The sequence below is a fragment of the Malaclemys terrapin genome, chromosome 4, assembly GCF_027887155.1.
Source record: "Malaclemys terrapin pileata isolate rMalTer1 chromosome 4, rMalTer1.hap1, whole genome shotgun sequence".
In the NCBI taxonomy this organism is placed as follows: domain Eukaryota; kingdom Metazoa; phylum Chordata; order Testudines; family Emydidae; genus Malaclemys; species Malaclemys terrapin.
In genome coordinates, this window is record NC_071508.1 from 58,081,118 (window position 1) to 58,100,309 (window position 19,192).

Sequence of the window (19,192 nt, forward strand, 5' to 3'; positions counted from 1 at the left end):
AAATAATAATAATAATAATAATAATAATAAAGATTATCTTTTCTTCATTGATGCCCTTCAGTTTGAAAAAGGGAGCTGTTCTATGGTGAAATATGTTCTAATGCTGCTGAGTGAATACTAAAAGTGCAGATACAGTCTGGGCAGAGAAGTGGCTAAAAATGGCACTTTATTATTCAAAATATCTGGTCCTATAATTGAGAAGTTCAATCAGATCTTCAACTGGAGTGAAGTGATGCATGTTCATCTGGCGCATAATCTCAGGATAACTGTGGGTTTTGGTGGCCAAATTCCATTCCTGCTCTAACAGGACGGGGAGCAAGTCCAACTCTCCTGCTGAGCACTTAATTGTAGACTCTTACATTCGAAGTAAGTGTTATGGATGAAAAAGGACCTAAGAGAGCACCCAGTCCATCTCCCTGCCAGTGCAAAAGTGTTCCCTAATAACTCATTTTCTAGTGTTTGTCCACACTAGACTTCAAGTATCTAAGCAATGGGACTTCTACCCCTTGCCTTAGGAAATTATTCCTCAGTCTAACATATCTCACTGGCAGGCTATTTTTCCTACTATGTAGCCTAAATTTTTTCCTTAATTGTATTCCATTACTCCTACAATAGTTCTATCCCCTTGTACCACCCTAAGTAACTCATATTCTTCTCTGATGTTTACAAATTTCAAATACTTGTAGACTTATAGCCCTCCATTAAGCGTTCCTTGACCAAGCTATAGAATTTCCCTCTTTTAATCGTTCCTTAAAAGACAATCCCTCCAAGCCACTGTTCATTTTTGTTGCTCTTTGTTAGCTTTCCTTCGGGTCCAGCAATACCTAACTACAGCAGGCAGGCACGCATATAATTAATATAATATAATTAATTATAATATACACACACACACACACACACTACAAATCAACTCCAGCAAATATTTAAGTAGTTTTGTTTCACTAATAGCAACAGTAATGATCTTGGTGCAGGATGTACCCTAGTGATTAGTGACCTGAAAAATAATGTCTCTTAATCTATCACTAATCCCATGGAAATGCCTTGCATCTTCTCCATGACTGGATCAAGGCCGCCTGCCCTGGAGCTCAGTGAGAGCTGTACTATGTCCTATGAAACTGTTTTAGCCACAATATTAGTGGTGATGACTGCACAGCTAAAACAAGACATTAAAGAGAAGTCCCTAGTGTGGCTAAGTGGATAAAGCACTTCACTAGGACTTGTCACACCCCAGATTTCCCTCCAGCATGGGCTTAATGGGTGACTTTGGCAAGTCACTTCACCTCTCTGTCTCAATTTCCCCTCATCTGTAATATGGGGATAATACTTGCCTGCTTTGTAAAGCATTTTAGGATCTATGGATGAAAAGAGCTAGGCATTTTTATTCTGTCCGTCTTTACTAACTTTCCAAATAGAAGTTAAAAAAATGTGTTCCACTTTTTAAAAGGAAGTGGGGGAATAATACCTGAATTGTGCGCTCTGCTATGAAAGAGGTTAAAATATCCATTGCTGCTTGTGAGCTATTGCTGAGTGCATAATGGCCAATGTTTGCCTGCACAGTCACTGGATTGCCAGCACTATATCTACCTCATTATTGTACAGAGCTTTTTATAGATTCCAAGGCTAGAAGGGATCATCTCTCCTCCAGTATAACGCAGGCCATAGAACTTCCCCAAAATAATTCCTAGAGCATATCTTTTAGAAAAACATCTAATCTGGATTTTAAAATTGTCAATGATGAAGAATCCACCATGACCCTTGGTAAATTGTTCCACTGGTTAATTACTCTCACTGTTAAAAAACGTATACCTCATTTCCAGTCTGAATTTGTCTAGCTTCAAGTTCCAGCCACTGGACTGTGCCATCTCTCTCTGCTAGATTGAAAAGTCCATTATTAAATACTTGTTCACCATGTAGACATTTTTAGACTATAATCAAATCACCCTTTAACCTTCTCTTTGTTAAGCTAAATAGATAGAGCTCCTTTATTCTATTACTATAAGGAATGTTTTCTAATCCTTTAATCATTCTTGTGGCTCTTCTCTGAACCCTCTCCAATTTATCAACATCCTTCTTGATTGTAGGCACCAGAATTGACACAGTATATTTGAGCAGTGGTTCTCAAACTTTTGTACTGGTGACCCCTTTCACATAGCAAGCCTCTGAGTGCGACACCCCTCCCCCCCTTATAAATTAAAAACACTTTTAATATATTTAACACCATTATAAATGCTGGAGACAAAGCAGGGTTTGGGGTGAAGGCTGACTGCTCGTGACCCCCCCCCCATGTAATAACCTCACGACCCCCTGAGGGGTCCCAACCCCCAGTTTGAGAACCCATGATTTAGAGTCGGAGAGATTGCATATAAAAACATATCTAAATTAAGATATTTACAGTAATATTTTGTATACATGTAGATCTACAGCATCAAGTATTTATGGTGTTGCATAAGTAACAATAACCCCAATATCTCCTTTGTCAAAATATATAGTTAAAAAAATTGCAAGAAAATGTAACATACAAAAGTGTTAGACAACATCATAGTTATTACTATCCTCACCCAACTAAGAAAATTCCAAAATATGAGCTGGAATAAAGAAAATTTGGCTATTCTGATAATAAAAACAAATTATCTGAAAACAATTTTGAAAAATTTAAGATACTACTGTACCACCACTTATGTTTCCTTTATATATGCCATATGGTGACTCTAAAAAGCTTCTTCTCTGAGAGAGACTTAATTGGGGGAAGGAGTCATTAACATGAGGAAAAAAATATATCTTTGAAGTTTTCAGCTTTGGGGCTTTAAAATATATTACACTACAAATAGTTCTTCTTATAAACCCAGCCACTTTAAACAAATGTCTAGCAAACTATGTACTAGGAAGAGCAAATGAAAGAAGTTTAAGTCTATGGTGTGAACTTGCTGGGGAAAATCTAGTAGTAGTTCCAAGAAATACTCCATACCGACACGTGTCCTTATTAGCAGGAATGCTGCATGACTTACAATGTGGCTGTCATTCTACTTTGGTACACGGCTTGCCAGGAAGTTAGATTACAAAATTAGTTTCATTCCCAAGTACTACACTGCACATAAGAGATATACATTAACCCCTTCACTGGTACAAGTACATAACTGTGTTCCACATTTTTTTTTTTTAAACAAATCTCCCTGGTACCCAGATTATACAGTGTTTAAAGCCTTAAATCAGTGTGGTTGGATCTGGCCCTAATCTAGACAGACACTGTTCAGCATTAGAATATTATGCCTCTTCTGTTTACCAGCAGACAAGCAGTAGTCATTTGAGATCTGCAAGTGAGTGGTTCCTTTAGCACAAAGGGTCCATAAACATAAGCCATTCCAAGAATTCCCATGTTCCTTGCACCCACACTCAGTTTCTCCCTCTGCCAACTTTCAATCACTGCAGGCACCTTCCTCCTCTTTCCCCCAATTGCTTCTTTCTAGTCTCCTCCTTACCCTAGTGATGTCAGGCCTTGGGCCTTCTCTGTTGCCTTGATCCCTTCAATGTTATCTTCAGCCTCACTTCATTAACCCATTACAATTTTCACCCTGACTTATTTCCTCATACAATTGTCAGTATCACTGCTCTCCCAGCCCCATGGTATTCAGCCTTGTTTTCCCCTCCATCCCCTTGGCCATAACACCACCACCACCAAGAAGCCTGGCTTACCCTCACTACTGCAACTTCAGCTACTTCAAGCTGGTGCTTTAAAGTGCTGCAGGACTGCAAATTGGTCGGTGCAAGTATGGCATTTTGTTATATCTCCCTTAGCCGTACACCAAGAACCAGTGGGGTGATCTTCCAGTGTGGAATGGAGGATAGACTTATAAGCCAGAGACTCAGGGAAGTGTTGGTTTGCCTGCAAGCAGCTGTAGCACTGGTTTAAAAAAAAAAAAGGTTCTCCCCATGAAAGATGGCAGCCCAGAAAAAAGAAACTAATTACTGATAGCAAAGCAGTAGCAGTGCACTGTTATTCCAGTCCATACTGCCCAGGGCCGGCTCCAGGCACCAGCTTAACAAGCAGGTGCTTGGGGCGGCCAAGGGAGAGGGGCAGCACCTGCGACAATTCGGGGGCGGCAGGTCCCTCACTCCCTCTAGGAGCGAAGGACCTGCCGCTGAACTGCCGCCGCCGATCACGGCTTTTTTTTTTTTTTTTGCTGGAGCCGGCCCTGATACTGCCCCATGCCAGCATGCCTCAGTGTGTCCCTGGTGATTGTCTCTAGGGTTTAAACCGATTCCAGTTCTGAGGGTGATCTATGCAACGTTAACACCCCCTCCTAGGGAGTGGACTGAGACAACCAATTCATTTTGGCTAGGACACCAAAGAGCTGCCAGGCAAAAGTTATTTTCCAATCATACCAACACAGACCAGACTAATGATTCTAAACTACAAATAGAAGGTACTTTAAACAGTTATCAGTGTCCTGGATAAATTGTAAATATTCATGCAAGATAAAGTTATTACTGTTTCAATAATTAATATTTTATTATATTTGCTAGCAGCAAGACTTCTCAAACATACATGGCTATCGAGAAATCCCCTTTCATCTCCATTTTAATAAAGTTGGTGGAGAAATTTTCATGCTGATGCTAACAGAACAAGTTTAATTGAAGTTCAATAATAGGATAAAGGGCAGTAAACCACAAAGGAGTATTATTATTCCACACAGGCTCCCCGAGCAGGATTGAACCAGCAGGTTGTTCCAAGAAAGAAGCAAAATAAACGTGAAAGATGTGATAACATCAGAAGGTGCCAGGAGGGGCGAAAAGAGACTAATCGCAGCAATATCAGAAACCAGAAAGCTGTCGTAACCTAAGCACAGTAAGTGGAAGATTTATGAAAAGCAAGGTAAATTTTCGCTCTGCAACCCTTTCAGTGTTTGACTATCATTGGTATTCTTTGATTACCTGACAAAGTACGTCTCTGATCTAAAACTTCAAATTCTCAACAAGGTAAATTTTGGAACCATGTGATAAATTACATATTTTGCACCACTGACTGTCTCACCTGCACTCTATCCATTAAATCCAATAGGATTCCTGATGGTAGTAAAAATAAACGTGTGTATAAATGCTTGAAGGAATGAGGCCTGATTGCTCTCTACCAAGTTTATTCCTTACATTTCACCACACTGACCAGCTTCAAACAACCATCTTCTTAAAAAATAAAGCCACAAAATTATCTCTCTCCAAAATACTGAAATTCCATTTTCCCAATCTCTGGTATTACACTAGCTTGAAGTGCAGAATGAGCAATATTCTGCACCACTGCCTGAAAAAACCTAGAGTTTTGTTTGTTTGGTTTTTATATTTAACTATTAAATCTCTCCTAAAACTCACTTTTTCAGAGATGCCCATAAATAGAGATTTGAACAAGAGATGTGAAAAATAGAAGATGGCTATAAATAGTACCAATAACTTTTTCTAAAACTCTCTAAAGATGTTTTCTGTAAAGTATGAGGCACAGACAGAACACCTATGGAGTAGAGTGACACCAAGGAAATATTAGCTTTCATTGGAATGATCTGCATAATCAGGATGTGCCAATACCCCCATCCCAGCTCATACCAACAAAACCTTTATACCCACCATCATGCCAACCCACAACATCAGAATTCTTCTTCCACAGTATGCTACACTTCAAACCTTGTGGTGCTAGGTACCAGAAGGTTGTGAGGAACAGAAGATACTGGGAGTTTATACTGTTCAGGCAGTGGACTATAATTTAATGTCCTTAGCCATTGGCCTGCCTGATAGTGTTGCTTGGATATCTGGCTGAATGACATCATGCAGCAGCCAAAGAACACAGTGAAGAAACCACCTACTCTGATGTTCTCTGTACCCCACAGATGGCTGAACTTCAGCAGTGAAGAACATATACATCAGACTCTTTTGTGCAGTAATTAATTTGTTATGAAAGAGGTGCCGGGGCTCAAGCAATTTTTTTTACATTCATAACTGATGCAGCAAGCTCAGAGGTGCCGGAGCTATGAACTGCCAAGGCTCAGCCCTGGCACAAGTTAAGCACTGCTTTTGTGCTTTCTCAGGCAAAACTCCCATAAGACTTTAGTATGAGTTTGCATGAATGAAGATAGCAAATTAGTTTGTAAGGTTCTCTGGGATCCCTCAGTAAGAAGGGAACTATACAAAAAAAAGTGTCAGCCTGACACTGGCAATTCCTAGTAGTTAAAAAGTGTTTTGAAGTATTACTTTTTGTGTAAATCTAAGTGGTTTGTTTTTAATATTTAAAAGTTCTGCTGGGCTGAGCTGTAAACTGAACTGCTTTATTCTAGATGATAAACAAAAACATTGACTTTAATTTTAAAAGAAAAAAAAAGGTGGTCTTCACTCACATGATTCCTCTTGCTTTCTCCATCTTTTATAGATGTAATAACGGTCTCGGAATAGATTGTTGATCCAGTTTTGTTATCTGTAACCTAATATGTCAACAGGAACAATAAATTAGATGAATATGAATGCCATTTTAGTCCTCTGTTACTGTTTAGTACAGTATTACTCTAATGTTAATCCTGTTTATTTTTCATTTCCTGCCCTGCAATAGTGACTGCAACTGGTAAAAGTGGATAATGAATCCCACTATTCTTTTTCAGAATGTCATAGTAAAGAAGTTAATCAATCAAGTCTTGAGCAGTGATCACTCTTACATTCCACAGTAAGTATCATATCTGTAGTCCATATTCTCCAGGCATTACTATGCAGTGTGGAAAGTCACTATAGCAATGGAACAAAACAAGCCATTTTGCCACATTAACCATTTGCCACTTCCCCACCTAACTGCTAATTCTAGAAGCAAATCATATACAAGACGTTCATGAACTCAACTCTAGATTCTCTAAAATTTTTCAACATGTGACAAGCTCTTACTCTGCAAGGCCAGTACAAGCAAGGGTAAATAGTTATATGCATTGTTTCCTACCTTGTCAATTTCCTGGTGGGTATGAATGGTTTTATTACCAATTTTGGTGTCTGTGTTGGATTCATTATGGTAGCTGGGAGGTAAGTTTTCAAAGTCAACTTCTGATGGGTTTTTTGCCCCTTCTTCCTCAGCCTCCATCTAACAAATGCAATAAACTAGTGAGCAATACATTCATCATTGGTGACTTGTAACCTTAAGCAGAAACAGTAAAATAGAGCGAGCAACACTTTTTGTCCTACCCTAAACAGTGTCACATTTATTAGTACTGATTTCTATTGTATGAAAATGCTTCCTCAGCTATCTCAAAAATGAGCATGCCAGCTTTTTTAATGCAACAGACTGCCATGTCATGATACTGGAGCACCAAACTCTTGAGCAGTAGGCTATTTAAAGTATGAGAACAAGGCAGTCTTTCTATGGAATTGAATGTCAGGAGGGTAAGTGGGCGCTGCAGAACTTCTTTATATTCACCATGGGCTGAAACTGAGTTAACATTTAATCAGTAGCAGGCCTATCTACATTTCCCTGATAAACACTACTCCTGAGATAGATTGTCACACCTGAGGAAGAGCAGGAAAAGGTTCTGTAAGGACAAAGAGCATCATCCGAAGTCACTGAAGTCAAGAGAAGGTCTTTCATTGGCTTTGGATCAGGACCTGCATGCTCAATCTTGCACTCCTTAACAACAAGCAAAATTCCCATTGTATTGGAGTGCAATCACAGCCTTAATTCTGCCCCATGCATTCCCAGTGCTCTGATCACACTGGGAAGGAGATGATGGGATCGCTCTTTGAATTAAAGAGTAAAAAAGGAATGGAATTTTAAAGTGCACAAAACCAAGAAAGAAATCTTTGTGAACAAGAGAAACCTGCTGGGAACATTAACAGAGTTCCAAATAAACCAGCTATTTACTTGAGACCTCTATATTAGGTCTAAAATACTGTAAAGTTCACCCGGTTGAGCTTTAGAATTTTTCCCAGGGGACATGTCCCACTGGTGATGGGTTTTCTTTTTGAGTGTCTATCTTTTTTCTAACCGTTTTTGCTGTGGCCATTTTTAAAAGTGTGTAATATTTACAATACCTCAGTTCTCTGTACCCATCATTGTTAATTTAAAATTAGTAAGGATGTGGTTACCATAGTTGGACCATAGCCAATCTTTCTTTATTAAGCACTGACAAAGCACATTTGTCACTGTACAATAAAGACATGGTCTCTACTCCATTGGGGCTTACGATCTAAATTAAACACACAATAGAGGACTGATGTACAATACAGCAGTTGTGCAGATGAAGATCAAAAGTTCAGATGTAGTGATTTTAATTAAATATTTTTAAAGATTTGTTTTTCAGGTGGTTTATCACAGAAAGGCTTCTTGGAATAACTGATTTCTGAGAAGGGATTTAAAGAGCAAAGGGTCTATTTGAGGCACAGTATAAAAAGGAAGATTTGTAAGGGGCAATATAGAAAAAGGCTCCTTGCAGAGAATGGGGAGGATTGTAGAGGATGTTTTTGTGGATAATACACTGGACTAGGACTTACAGGTTCAATTTCTGGCTTAGTGATCTTTCCTTTCCTGTGTGATCTTGGGCAAGTCACTTAGTCTCTTTGCATCTCAGTTCCCCCATCTGTAAAATGACAGTAACACATTCTTTCTCCCACTCTGTCTAGTTTATTTACACTATAAGCACTTCAGGGCAGGGACTGCCTCTTACTACATTTTTGTACAGTTCCTAGCAAAATAGGGGACTGATCTCCGTTGAAGCCCCGAGATGCTACTGTAATACATACAATAGATTGGAAGAAGGCCTGTGTTAGTGAAGGGCACTAGGAGGAAATGATATCAAAGATAAGCAGGAGTGTGGGTATGTACACAACTGGAAGTGAGGGTGAGAAATGTGAATACGAGCGGAATGTCCAAATGGTGAAAAAGGAAGATTGTTTCTGCAGCAGCGGAAGCATTTTGGCTCTCTCTGTTTATATGATGTGCTCATCACCACAGTATCTGAGTGGCTTCCCTCCCGCACGATACTTCATATTGTGGATAGACTGGAGGAGAGCAAGGCAAGAGAATAGAAAGGAGATGACTAAAGCATGAACAAAGGTTATAATCGAAGGAAAGGTGAAGAACATTTTTAAGAGATTATATAGAGAAAAAAATGGAAGGAAAAAATATGTTGAGCAGGGAGAGCGTTTTTAGGATAGAGGTAGGGCACAGAGCGAAAAATGTGAAAATTCTGCTGCATGGCATCAATTTTATCCTTTATGAAACTAGTGGGATCCTGCTCAGAGTGAAAGGAGAGAGAGAGGGAGGGTGTCAGGAGACAGATATAGATAACAGTCGGAAAGGTTGAAGGTGCAGGTGAAGGTGATCTAAAGGATCAGTGCTGTTTTACCAGGAAAATGATCATACTCAAGGAGGTAAGAACAAATGTGTAGAGAAGGAAGGCTGCATGGTGCCTGGATTTCAGGCACTCAGTAGCATGGAAACAGGAGCAGAGGAAGCAGATATAAAGGGTAAGTAGAACTGAGGATCAAAAGAGTGGGGCAAGTTTAGTGGGAGGAAGGCACCTGATAGCTGCAGAGAAGTCCAATATTAATAGACACGTCACATTTTAAGATGTTAGTTATCTGGCAATTCTGGACTTCTTTTAAAAAGTCCAATCCAAAATTTTTGACCACGAGTGCCTAAAATAATCAAGAACTGTGCATGCTAAACTCCTTTGGAAATCTGACATGTCTGTTTATGTGGCTAATTCTTGAATTCGGTGCCTAAAGATTTAAGATGTGGGCCTTCATTCATAAAATGATGTAATGACCTAACGAAGTTCATCTAGTTATAGAATATCAAACCATTTGAAATTTTCTCCTCCTGTTACAACACAGAGTTGAGTTTTTAAAAAACTGTTCCCAGATTGAGAACAAGTTTCAGTCTAGAACAAAATTTTATAGTGCTGCTGTTAACCACTGAAAACAACTACTACTAATGGAAATTCTGACACATTCTTAAGGATAGTTGTGCCTGAAGCACAGGACAAGGCTGTTTTCCATGGAATAAGAATTTGCACATTATAAAGAGAGATTTTTATGTGGATTTAATGGAGCTGGATGCAGACAGCAAGGGTATAATGTAATAAATGAGTAAACCAAGTCTGTGTTCCATCTTAGGGCTCATTCTGTTCTACTGCAGTACAGAAGTGTGAGTTTACTTGTACATCAAGGATAGAATAGGCACACTCCCTTATTTCCATCTGCAAAAAGACAACATCTCAGAGGAATCTGCTCCAAAGTTACTACATTTTTAGGCCGCATATTTAAGCTTCTGAGAGAGCTTTCAGGGCCAAATGCCTGCAGGGGAAGCCTTGTGACAAAAGCGTGCTGATAGGAAGCCAAAGCTGAGCTACAGACAGAGGCAGACTGGGGTCATAGGACCTCCCCATAGCTGACGCTGTGCCTCTGGCCAACAGCCTGTGGGAATCTGCAGGACATGGGAGAGAAGCTGCATGCCAGTGGAAAAAATTGAGTAAACTATGAGGAAACAGTAACACCTGAGCACAAGTTACTTGAACTTTTAGTTCATTCTGTGTGACTGAAAGTGCAACTAAGACAGACTATTTTCTCTGCCATTCAGGGAAACTGACAGCTTGATGCAGCTGAAACATCTGAAATATTAAGAAATAATTTCCACACAGACTTATGATGCAACCATCTAAACAAAAAATACACTGCATTCCATTTCTGTACTTTCGTTACAGTGCTCCATCAGTACCATGTCAACATTCTATAAGGAAAATGCTGACAATCTTGCATTAAACATTTAGGGATTTGAAGTTAGGCAGTAAAATTCACTATGGGCTGACTGAAGGGTCTCAGCTCAACAGTTAATACAGTTCATTTAAAAAATATATAGTTTTTTCTATTTTAAAATGGTAAATTCTGCCTTCACATTTTGTCCACTGCTCTCAGTAACTTCATCCGAAGCTGCCTACAGCTAGCCAAGGTTAGAATTTGGCCCTAAGAAAGGCTCAGGGGAGAAAGGAAAGAGGGAGTTAACTGGACAGTTTAAGGTTTCAAAACTTCTTTAACAAAATGAATTTTGGATCCGAATTTAGGCCCTGCTCCCAAAAGTTGCTGAGTGGCTTCAACTGCAATTGACTTAATAATAGGAAATAAGCATTTGTAATAAATAAAAAAAAATACCTAGGAGAGGGAAGTTTAAAAGAAAAATACCTTGTTTTCTGCACAGTCAATTCTCTATTGGTATAGGTCAGCAACAACTTACTAGCCCCGGGATGGTCAACCTGAGCAGGAGCCAGACTTTACCAATGGATATTGCCAAAGAGCCACAATAATAAGTCAGCAGCCTCCCATCAGCTCCCCTTCACCCCGCCCCCCCCACTGCTCCCAGCACCTCCCACCCATCGGCAGCCCTGCCGATCAGCACCTCCCCCTCCCTTCCTGCACCTCCAGATCAGCTGTTTCGTGGCATGCAGGAGGCTCTGGGGGGAGGAGCGAGGGCACTGCAGGCTTAGAGGAGGGGTCTGAAAGGGGTGGAGTGGGGGCAGGACCTATGGCAGAGCCAGGGGTTAAGCAGTGAGCACCCCCTGGCACATTGGAAAGTTGACGCCTGTAGCTCCAGCCCCAGAGTCGGTGCCTATACAAGGAGCCGCATATTAACTTCTGAAGAGACACATGTGGCTTCGGAGCCACAGGTTGGCCATCTCTGGATTAGCCCCTGGGAGCAAAGGGAGGGGTTGGGGGAGCTCTGAAACACAAGTGAAATAGCTGATGCTTCCAGTGGCTACTCAGTACAATAACTAAAGGCACAACAGAGCCCCAAGAGTTATTTAAAATGCCTTATTTTGTTACAGCTGGGAGCTACAGGCAAAACTTTCACTGACACTTGAATGACACTTCTGTCCGCAGAAGTGCAGAATCAAGCCCCACACGCTCAACTTTAAGGGCCCGATGCAGCAAGTGAATGAGCATTTCCTAGGAAAGCATGTGCTGAATCTCTAGCCTTAAATGGGATTCAGGGAGATTGACAAGTAACATCTTTGAGGGGAATCAAAAACCTTTGAGGGGAATCAAAAACAGAGCAAGATAAAGCTAAGGGCCTAACGCAAACCCATATTGCACCACATGCACTACTGAAAGGCTTTCCAGCAGAAGAGGGTTTTGAGAACAGGAAAGCTAAAGCAAGAAAACAACCTTCAGTCTTTTAGATATATTAGTTTCTGATTCTGCTGCTTTTACCTTTGATGGGCATTAGGAGGACTCTCAGATTGCTCTGACCCCAGGATGAAGAAATAAATGTGTCCACAAAGTTAATGATCTGCTGCTACATGGGAAACTCCCTCTTCAAATACTGGAGAGGAGAAGGCAGCAAGGGGTGGGAAAATATTTCAAACAGCACAAAAGGGCTACACCAACACACACACCCTATACACACACTGCATAGCCACACACCCCACTCGCCTCCTCAACCCTAAAGGCGCACACCCAAACAGCCCCCCACACACACAACCTTCGGCCGAGGAACTATCCCAGCAAACGGGGGGAAAGCCCCAGGCACTAAGACTCTATCCAGGCGGGATGGGATCTGGGGGGGCGGGGGTGTCTCACCTCCTTGACTGCGTTCCGCAGCTTGTGCTGCGTGTCCTCCATCAGCTCCTCCACCTCGCGGAACATTTCGTTCAGACTGGCCTCCTCCCGAGGGAAGCTCGGCTCCGGCTCCCCGGGCGGCAGCTCGGCCCCTCCATCCGCCGCCGGAGCTGCGCAAGCGCCCCCCAGCAGCAAGGGCAGGACCAGGACCAGGAGCATCCTCAGCCGCAGCGGCCGCCTGCAAGGAAGAAAGACAAACGCTGAGCGGGCCCGAGGAGAGCCCGGCAGCCTGCTCGCTGCGACGCCTCGCCCTGCCGCTGGGGCTGGGTCCCCATCGCTGCCCTCCCCCGGCTCCCGTGCCTGCCCCCAGCGCTCTCCATTGCCAGTGCCCCGGAGACTCACGCTCTCTCCCAGCACAGAAGCGCTCCCTGACCTGTGTCTGCCGCCGCTGCCCTGGCGAGCCGGGGAGATGCGCGCGGAGCTGTGAAGCCTCGGGCCAGCGGCGCTGCTCTGCTCCGCTCTGCGCCGCGCCCCTGGGGCTCGCAGCAGCCTCCTCTGCGGCCGCCTCTGTTGCTATTGGCTGCAGGAAGCCAGAGAAAGCGGGGGCTGAGTGCGGTGTGGGAGGGACCAGGTGCCTGCTTGGTCTCGGAGCAGAGTGTGGGGGGCGGGGGCTCGGTGCCAGCCTCCTTTACAGGGCCTGGCAAGCTCCCCAGCTCGCTCAATGTGAATTGGGGGGCGAGGGGACACGGCTGAGGCTGCCCAGGCTTTGCCCAGCCCAGTCCCTCATTGGCAGCTTGCCTGAAGCTCCTGCAGGGCCGCGTTTAGTGTGAGGGAGGGACAGCCGCACTACAGACCCCTCCTGAGAAGAGAGGCTGGCTGCAGACAGCCGAGGAGCGCTTAAATGTGCAAACTCCATCCCAGTCCAAGCAGTGGCCCTTTGCATCGAAATGGAGCATATTATATTAGGGCCTATGATATCCATTGACCACACCCTGTCTTTAAAGGTTAAGCGTAGCAAGCCATCACAGCTCCCACCCTGCAATGCACTTACCATTGGCAATGTGTGTGGAGCTGTACAAGAGCGAAAAATCAAGCCCAGCCCAGCCCCAGACTGTTAACTCCTGTTTAACTTTACACACCCCGACTTCAGTGCCAAAAGTTAAGCACATGTATAAGCCTTCGCAAGTTTGAGCCCTAAAAGACAGGATGTGCTGGGAGACCCAGAGGAAAGAATCATTTAAAGGATTATCATCCTTACTTTTCATGAACTTTTATGAGTGCTGTAGAAGTGAACTTTTCTTTTTAACATGATCCAAAGCGCCTTCGTTTGTATCAGTCTCACCCAGTGGTTCAGATAAGTTAGTGAAGGAAGGAGAATAACAAAATATTGCTAAGTGTCTCCACCGAGGGGTGAGATTTTTGCATTGGTGTATGGAGTGCTGGCAAGATCAAGGTGCATGTGAGCTCCTGCTGAGCTGTCTTCTTCACTCTCTCGTGATAATGGGAAATGGACTCCCCTGGAAAAGGAGCGTCAGGAAGAGCTCTGAGCAAATGCACCATTTTCTCTCAATTGTACTGGGAAAAGGAGTAAGTGGGGGATGGGAAGGTATCATGTGGCAGCTACTTTTTTGTTTGTCCTCTTGCCTGGTGATGTCAGTGCCTCACATCACCAGGTGCAAGGGGTTGCTTTATGGAGGCAATGGAGAGGAAAGGATTTGAGGAGAGGCATTCCCTTAGAAGGACTGTGAGGGGAGCTCTTCTGCTGTCTTTAGCAAGGACTTATTTGCTGTGCCCCCTTTGCACTCTCCCTTATTTTAACCCTTACCCACACTTCCATAGTCAAAGATGAGTGCAGCAGTGGGGCACATTACAGAACACCATGGGCTTCATTTGACTCATGGCTGCACTTTAGTCACCTCTGGCCTAAAGTGTTATATGCTAAGCAGAGGCTAACCCTGAGTCCTAAGGTTCCTAGAATATATGTTTGCATCAATGATAGAAAATGCAAAGAAATAGAAAGCATAAGCAGAAAGGTTTAGGGCTGGCTGACCTGTGCCAAACAGCACCAAAGTCCAGGCAGATTTTGCTCCCCATCCAGACATTTAAAGGCTTTCCTATTGCTGGCATGGGACACGCTCAGAGTTGACTGTATATGCTGGCTGAAATGATAGGGAATTAGAACTCTCTGTACACTTCCAAATGGGAACTGATGAAGGAAGAAAAGATAGCAGGAAACGATCAGTATAAATTTCAAACCCAATGTTGACAAGGATAAGGGTTCTCTGGTAAATATTAGAAAAAATGATACAATTTGGTAACATTTTTAATACCCCGGGGATTGTGGTAGCTGCAGTTTGTCTCATTTATACATTTCTCTTTCTAATTTCCTGTCCTGGGTCAGGTGAGTCATGCTTCCCTATAATTTCTGCCAATTCCAAGAATTAACTGGCCTTTTGGTCATCAATATTTCTTGTTTGTGGCTGACAAGAGAGACTGCTTTCTGTAAGAAGGAGTTTCTACCTCTTCCTTCTCTTCAGCCTCTTTTTCTTTTCTTTCCTCCCAAGACATAGTGTCATGTATTATTAATTACTACTTTCATCTTTCCCATGAGATACAGCATCTTTTCCTTTCTGCTCCCCACCCTAGAAATTCATCAGAGAGTTTGCAGATGATCTGTTCTAAAGGAAAAATGGACTGGTGAGTTCCCTTAAAATATTTTATTTGCAAGGCTGTCAAGGCTGAATCCCCACTGTCACTTTGAGTACAGAAGGTGGGGGCCCGCAAGGATTCTAAAAATTAATACTTGCCACCCCAGGCTTGTATTAAACTCCCAAGATTACAGCTTTTCTCTGACATTGGCTTGGTAATTGCTGCCACCACCCAAATGCCAAAAAAACTTAGGGACCAGGAAGGAACACTTGGGGATCGATCACACACACACACACCTTTCCTAATTTTTAAAAGTTCTAGCCTTCCCATTGGCTCTTTTGGTCAGGTGCCCACTTTTTTTTTTTTAACATGTGGGACTTTTTAACCCTTTACAGGTAAAGCAAGTAGAGAACAGGTACCAAGAGGGATTTTACAGCTAACAGGAGATGAGCAATAGTAGGTAAATCAGGGCATTGAGACTAAGGGCTTGTCTACATAGTGGGGTAATGTGCTCTGTGATTTTTAAAGCACACTAATGAGTTGTGCATTAATTGGTCCATAGACCTTGGTGGTGTATACTAAAAGTTCCCTAGTCCAGTGGTTCTCAACCAAGGGTCCGGGGACTCCTGGGGGGCCACGAGCAGATTTCAAGAGGGCCGCCAAGCAGGGCCAGCTTTAGACTTGCTGGGGCCCAGGGTAGAAAGCTAAAGCCCCACTGCATGGGGCTGAAGCCCAGGGTCCTGAGCCCCACCACCTGGAGCTGAAGCTGAAACCTGAGCAATGTAATTTTGTGGGGACCCCTGTGTGGCATGGGGACCCAGGCAATTGCCTGGCTTGCTACCCCCTAATGCCAATCCTGACTTTTATATGCAGAAAACCAATTATTGTGGCACAGATTGGCTGTGGAGTTTTTATAGCATGTTGGGTGGGGGGACTCAGAAGGAAAAAGGTTGAGAACCCCTGCCCTAGTTCACTTTAATATAGTATTGTTAAAATGCACCGGCAGGGACTACACTGACCAATTAATGAGCAACACTTTAGTGTGCTTTAGAAATCACATGCCCATAGAGTGCATTGTCCCAACATGTAGACAAGCCATGATATTTGGGTCAGTAGCGGGGGCAGAGGGGACATTCTAGATGTTCTGGGGAAGTAGGAGATACTGTTAGGGTAGGGAAGGCAAGGATTAAATCAGAAAAAGGAGAAGTAAACATTTTCTGGAAAGTAAGAGGACATATTGGTGTACTGTACTGTACATAAGATGGGCTGGGAGCAGGACCCCTAGAAATAAACAGAGGTAAGTCCTATCCATGAAATTCAGATCTGAACTTCTGTTCAAGGGGGTTTGGTCCATCTGTAATTATAAAGTAGGTTAGGGAGCAAGTAGAGGTGTTTAGGTTAGGGGATGACAGAGAAATAGCTGGCTGGTGCATTAGGCAGGAACAGAGACACTTACAAGTTAACATTTATAGCTCTGAAAAGTGACCTGATTCAAGAGATTGGGAGAAAAATGATGCATATATGCTAGACTTCCAAAGCAGTGCAACTGATGCAACTATGATCAGGCACAGGAATTAGAATGTCACTATCAGCTGCCTCATTTTCACATACTACAGATTAACAGTTCGTGTAAATGGAGAAAAGCAATTTTGCTATGAAAGTTATTTTGTAAAAGGAGATTCACATTTTCAGGGTGTTGTTAGTAACAAACAGAACATATACAAATTATCAAATCTCTGATAAAATCTCTAGCAGATTAATTTTTCTTGAGCTAGTGTCTTTTTGTAGCAGGTATTTAATTGATAGCTTGGTAAGTGATGATTTTATAATTCCAGCTATTTATCATTTGAAACAATTCTATTGAACATTACTGTTATTTTATTATTAATAGGGCTGTTGATTAATCATAGTTAACTCATGTGATTAACTCAAAAAAATTAATCGCGATTAAAAGAATTAATCGTGATTAATCGCACTGTTAAACAATAGAATACCAACTGAAATTTATTAAATATTTTGGATGTTTTTCTACATTTTCAAAATATATCTATCTCAATTACAACACAGAATACAAAGTGTACAGGGCTCACTTTATATTATTTTTATTACACATAATTGCACTGTAAAAATGATAAAAGAAATAATATTTTTCAATTCACCTCATACACGTACTGTAGTGCAATCTCTTTATCATGAAAGTGAAAATTAAAAATGTAGGGTTTTTTTTGTTACATAACTGCACTCAAAAACAAAACAATGTAAAACTTTAGAGCCTGCAAGTCCACTCAGTCCTACTTCTTGTTCAGCCAATCACTAAGAGAAATAAGTTTGTTTACATTTACAGGAGATAATGCTGCCCACTTCTTAATTACAATGTCACCTGGAAGTAAGAACAGGCATTCAAATAGCACTGTTCTAGCTGGCGTCACAAGATATTTATGTACCAGGTGCGCTAAAGATTCATATGCCTCTTCATGTTTCAGCCATCCTTCCAGAGGACATGCTTCCATGCTGATGACACTTGTTAAAAAAATAATGCATTAATTAAATTTGTGACTGAACTCCTTGGGGGAGAATTGTATGTCTCCTGCTCCGTTATACACCCATATTCTGCCATATATTTCATGTTATAGCAGTCTCGGATGATGACCCAGCACATGTTGTTTGTTTTAAGAACACTTTCACTGCAAATTTGACAAAATGCAAAGAAGATACCAATTTCTAAAGTTAGCTACAGCAGTCAACCCAAGATTTAAGAATCTGAGAGGGATGAGGGATGAGGTGTGGAACATGCTTTCAGAAGTCTTAAAAGAGCAACAATCTGATGCAGAAATTACAGAACCCAAACCACCAAAAAAGAAAATCAACCTTCTGTTGGTGGCATCTGACTCATGATGATGAAAATGAACATGCGTCGGTCTACACTGCTTTGGATGGTTATGAAGCAGAACCCATCATCAGCATGGACGCATGTCCCCTGGAATGGTGGTTGAAGCATGAAGGGACATATGAATCTTTAGTGCATCTAGCATGTAAATATCTTGCAACACTAGCTACAACAGTGCCATGCAAATGCCTGTTCTCACTTTCAGGTAACATTGTAAACAAGAAGCAGGCAGCATTATCTTCTCCAAATGTAAACAAACTTGTTTGTCTAAGCAATTGGCTGAACAAGAAGTAGGACTGATTGGACCTGTAGGCTCTAAAGTTTTACATTGTTTTATTTTTGAATGCAGGGTTTTTTGTACATAATTCTACATTTGTAAGTTCAACTTTCATGATAAAGAGATTGGACTGCAGTACTTGTATTAGGTGAATTGAAAAATACTATTTCTTTTGTTTTTTACAGTGCAAATATTTGTAATCAAAAATAAAGTGAGCACTGTACACTTTGTATTCTGTGTTGTAATTGAAATCAATATATTTGAAAATGTAGAAAACGCCCCAAAATATTTAAATAAATAGTATTCTATTATTGTTTAACAATGCGATTAATCGCGTGATTAATTGCGATTAATTTTTTTAATTGCTTGACAGCCCTAATTATTAATTCCATCAGTTGTTAAATAAATAAATTAAATTATATGAAATTAATCCCTCTGCACGAGAGTAAGTCTGTGGCTGCTTTTGCAGGATCAACATCTCTGGTCCTGTTCCTACAAGCTCCTCCATGTGGTGGTTCTCTGACTCCACTGAACTCCGTTCAAGTCAATGCAGTCCCATAATGGCATAGAGAGAGATCAGTTCACACAGAGAAAGTTGAAGGAGTGGGACCTAAGCTTGAAATGATTTCTGAAGAAACAATACATTTGAGGAAAACATGTAAATCTTGACACTGCCCTTTTTAACAATTATCAACCTAATTTCCAATATCAATTCCAGTTATACATTTTTTCCTCTTGCCTTATTCTCTCCGCGGGAGCATTTTATAGTTTTGTTCAGTGGCATGGAAGCCTACATGCTGAAAACACTATACAACACT

General features: G+C 41.7%; 1 protein-coding gene across 3 annotated transcripts in view; it reads right to left on the minus strand.

The window, feature by feature from the left end:
- The window catches only part of DKK3 (dickkopf WNT signaling pathway inhibitor 3), a 59,698-nt gene extending 46,440 nt beyond the window's left edge, over positions 1 to 13,258 (minus strand). The window contains exons 1-4 of one of the 3 annotated variants that reach the window (XM_054026732.1): positions 12,964 to 13,258; positions 12,583 to 12,799; positions 6,959 to 7,096; positions 6,375 to 6,458 (exon numbers count right to left, since the gene is read on the minus strand). In XM_054026732.1, the coding sequence (XP_053882707.1) occupies positions 6,375 to 6,458; positions 6,959 to 7,096; positions 12,583 to 12,780 (420 nt within the window). In that variant the 5' untranslated portion in view covers positions 12,781 to 12,799; positions 12,964 to 13,258. The remainder of the gene's footprint in view (positions 1 to 6,374; positions 6,459 to 6,958; positions 7,097 to 12,582; positions 12,800 to 12,963) is intronic. The other 2 variants (XM_054026731.1, XM_054026733.1) reach the window with 2 other exon arrangements.
- Between the last annotated feature and the right edge of the window lie 5,934 nt (positions 13,259 to 19,192).